This window comes from Lutjanus erythropterus, chromosome 4, assembly GCF_056507025.1.
Source record: "Lutjanus erythropterus isolate fLutEry1 chromosome 4, fLutEry1.hap2, whole genome shotgun sequence".
Classification (NCBI taxonomy): domain Eukaryota; kingdom Metazoa; phylum Chordata; class Actinopteri; order Lutjaniformes; family Lutjanidae; genus Lutjanus; species Lutjanus erythropterus.
In genome coordinates, this window is record NC_139320.1 from 18,095,702 (window position 1) to 18,099,192 (window position 3,491).

At 44.8% G+C, this 3,491-nt stretch overlaps 1 protein-coding gene across 1 annotated transcript in view; it reads right to left on the reverse strand.

Moving 5' to 3' along the window:
* gramd1bb (GRAM domain containing 1Bb) overlaps positions 1-3,290 on the reverse strand; it is a 105,389-nt gene extending 102,099 nt beyond the window's left edge. Inside the window, exon 1 of the mRNA XM_084717194.1 lies at positions 2,064-3,290. Coding sequence (XP_084573320.1) covers positions 2,064-2,473 — 410 coding nt within the window. The 5' untranslated portion in view covers positions 2,474-3,290. The remainder of the gene's footprint in view (positions 1-2,063) is intronic.
* Between the last annotated feature and the right edge of the window lie 201 nt (positions 3,291-3,491).

Genomic DNA, 3,491 nt, shown 5'->3' on the forward strand with positions numbered 1-3,491 from the left:
TGGCAGGCATGCTGTTGCTTACAGACCGACAAGTAAAAGGAGAGAAATGCACAAGCTGACATAGTTGTTAGTCAGACCTGGACTAGCTGCTTTTTAGCTGCTCTAGCTGCACCGATCTGATAACACGCAATTCAGTAGCCCTTAAACTGAAATGTTTCTGTAAGTTATTAATAACGTGGAACGTTGCTTTATCACTTGACATGCCTGGACCAACCCGTGATATTTTCCCGTGATAAGGGAATAATATTTAATTGCACTGTTAAAATGTGGAGATATTTAGGCATCTGACGTCCCTGTCTGTTGCAACAGTAAACAAGTGAATGTCACGCTTCAGTTCAGACCTCAGCTGAACTGAGAAAGTTGTGGCTGAGTCTGCATCTCACACCCAGATTGGCAAGCTCTTTGTTCCTCTTACATTATATCTTTCTGTTTATCACTTGAATTACATTTAACTCTAAATATTCCAGAATTATTCTACACTAATCATTCATTCTGCATATACTGATGTGTTTAAGTGTGGACGGTCACTTCACTTAAAATTACTAACTTTAAACAGGATGATTTCTTTTCTTGACCCTCTAGTGCCACCATCACATGCTGTATCTCAGATGTCAGTATATCTCACAAGCATGCATCCAGAGTAAGAGACCTATTGATTATGTAAACCCCTTGACCTTTCCACCAGTACTGTTGTAAGGCCAACCTTTTAAGTTCCAAGTGAACCCAAAGTATATCCTGAGCCTTTTGTTTTGCAACCTGTTAATTTTGGTGACGCCTGGGCAGCAGTCTGCTCTTTGTCCATTCTTGTTTACAAGTGTAATAATCTTTGCCATTATTTATTATCTTAGCAGTTGATGTATGTGAACGATACATTTCTTCAAAGTGCAGCCTAATTTGTGCCTTCTAACCTCCACAATACTCAGAGGCAGTGTGCGAAATATCTGGCCGCTGCTGGGGGGGTCCTGCCAACCATGTGGTCCAGTGTTATGGTGGAGAGTAACTGGACGGGAGCCCCCAACTTGTCTGTGCATGTGCTGGTAACCGCAGAGGCACCAACATTGGCTCTGAGTGTCCCGGCTTTGAGTGTAAGTGTAATTGAGTGTAATTGAGCATGATGATGAACGATGCAGAAAAAACCCGTTGTACGAGGTAACTTTGGGTTTTCTAAACTACACTACATTTAGACTGCAGACTATTTGGTATTAGTAATAGCACTATAAGACAAAACATGACAAAAATGTATTTCCGTATTCATATTTGTGAATGTTAATTTGGATAATAAATGCTGGACATAGTAAGCTTTTAAAAGACATTTTAGTGACATCTGCAAACCACAAATAAATCCCCCCTGATTTTTGCTGTTGTGGCTTTCAAAAGGCTCTCAAGGGTCATTCAAGCGGTTACAGAACCCCCTCTTGGGACCCCCCTTATTTTTGTGCTTACAGGAATTAATATCACATGCCCTGATCCATATAAAAACAAATGAGGATGAGTCAGTCAAACAAACAAACAAACAAACAAACAAACAAACAAACAAACACACAAAAATAAAACCCGCTACAACACCAGACTAGAAAAGATACAGAGGAATGATGCACCATATCTAGATGCATAACTCTACTACTAATAAGATCAAACCTGAATTGTTACAGGCAAATGACAACAACAGTTTTACCCAGACTCAAGAGTATCAATCCATCCATATAAAAATACACAGATGGAGTGAAATTTCCTTTCCCTGGGGCCAATGATGCTACATTCAACATTTTAAAAAAGTTATGCCACATTTCAGAAAAGACACCAGAATCTCTAGAAAAGCACCTGAAAAGCCATTACTGCAACTATCGCTTGTTTTCAGCTGTGTGTGGTCATTAAACTTCTTGCTGCTTGCAAACAAGCAAGCATCAAGCTCTGAAAGGTGAGAAAGAACCTAAAGATAAACAGAAGCTAAACACATTAGTGCAGGTAGCGGGAGCCTTGAAGCAGCATGGAGGTATTAAGGGAGATGTGGGGAGAAGAAGAGGGGAATGGGGGAAAGGTGAGTGGGGAGGGTCCATACCAACCTGCTGTCACTGGCTTGCTCCTTCTTCTCTCGCACCTTCAGCCACTTCCTCAACAGGAAACGCTTGCGTCGTGGAGAGGCACTGGGCGTGGAGCACCTTGACCAGGAAGAGGGGGCATCTTCATCGCTGGATGGTGTGATCTCAATGGAGGGCAGCTGGAGGTACTCTTTGGAGCCTGAGCGGGATCGGGCAGTGAGCTGACTGGCAGTTAGCCGCCCCTTCTCAATCTCCTTCTCGCTGGGCACATTTCTCATCCGTCGCATCTTGAAGCGCTTGCGGCGGAGCGTCGGGGTTGAGGAACTGGATCGCATGGAGCCATCCGACACAACATTGCTTCCTCCATCTGAGTATGCTGGAGCATCGCTTGGAACACTCACCTGGAGTGAAGGGGGTCTTAGAGTGTCACTCATTTTCCTGTCCAGCTCTCTAAAATGAAAAACCAACCCCTTAACCGCTGATTTTTTTTGCGTTCACAAGAAGTTGTGCGGCTTGAAGGGCTGTTAGATGAAGAAAAGTTGAGGTCTAATGCTGAACAGATGAGGCACAATTTATAGATTCTGACAATCTTTGGTGGTCCTCCCACAGCCCCCTCAGTCCTTCTTGTTTATTTTAAAGCCCTCTCCACATGTCAGCCAATGGACTGAAAGACTGGCTGATAAGTCCTGATAACAGATATCTCAAGCCTGACCCAGTCCTTCTGCTGCTCCTCAGCTGCTGGTTGATATGTATCAGTTCAGTGGCTGGCTGACAGACTGTGAAGAGCAGTCTTGTGGCAGTAAACTCAGTCTCTCTGGCTGGGGAGGAGAGGGCTGGATTAGATAACAAAGGGGGCTTCTGTTCAGAGAGCAGCAGATGAAACATGTATAAGGCCTGTCAGGGACTGTAACACAACTCCTTTGCTGGTCCTCCCCAGGGACTGGCAGGCCAAGTTACACACACACACACACACACACACACACTCACTTACACATTGGCTATGCTACTGTCCAAGCTGCCAGAACTGTTACCTTAGCTGCTGTTGCTAAAGCTAAAGAGGAAGGCACCAACTGTCAGCCCTTGAATATTGATGCTGATGTTGTGAAACGGCTGGGAGGTCGTTTGTTGTCACGTTGTGCTCATTTTGAAGTCACTGCAGCAGATGAAGACACTGTCAGCCCGGATTGTGCCTGTGGTGGAGGGTGAGATCCGTCTTGAGCCAGTCAGTGCGACGTTGTCTCCACGCAGTTAATGCCTACAGGTTAGAGGGAGGTGATAGGACTGCAAGGTACAGGCAAGGCTGAGGGTGATGATGACCAAGTTAAGCAGCCACACACACACACACACACACACACACACACACACACACACACACAACCACTCACGCAGATAATCAAAAAGGTAGGCATAGTGTACAGGAACACACACAGGCAGTTACCATGATAACCAATC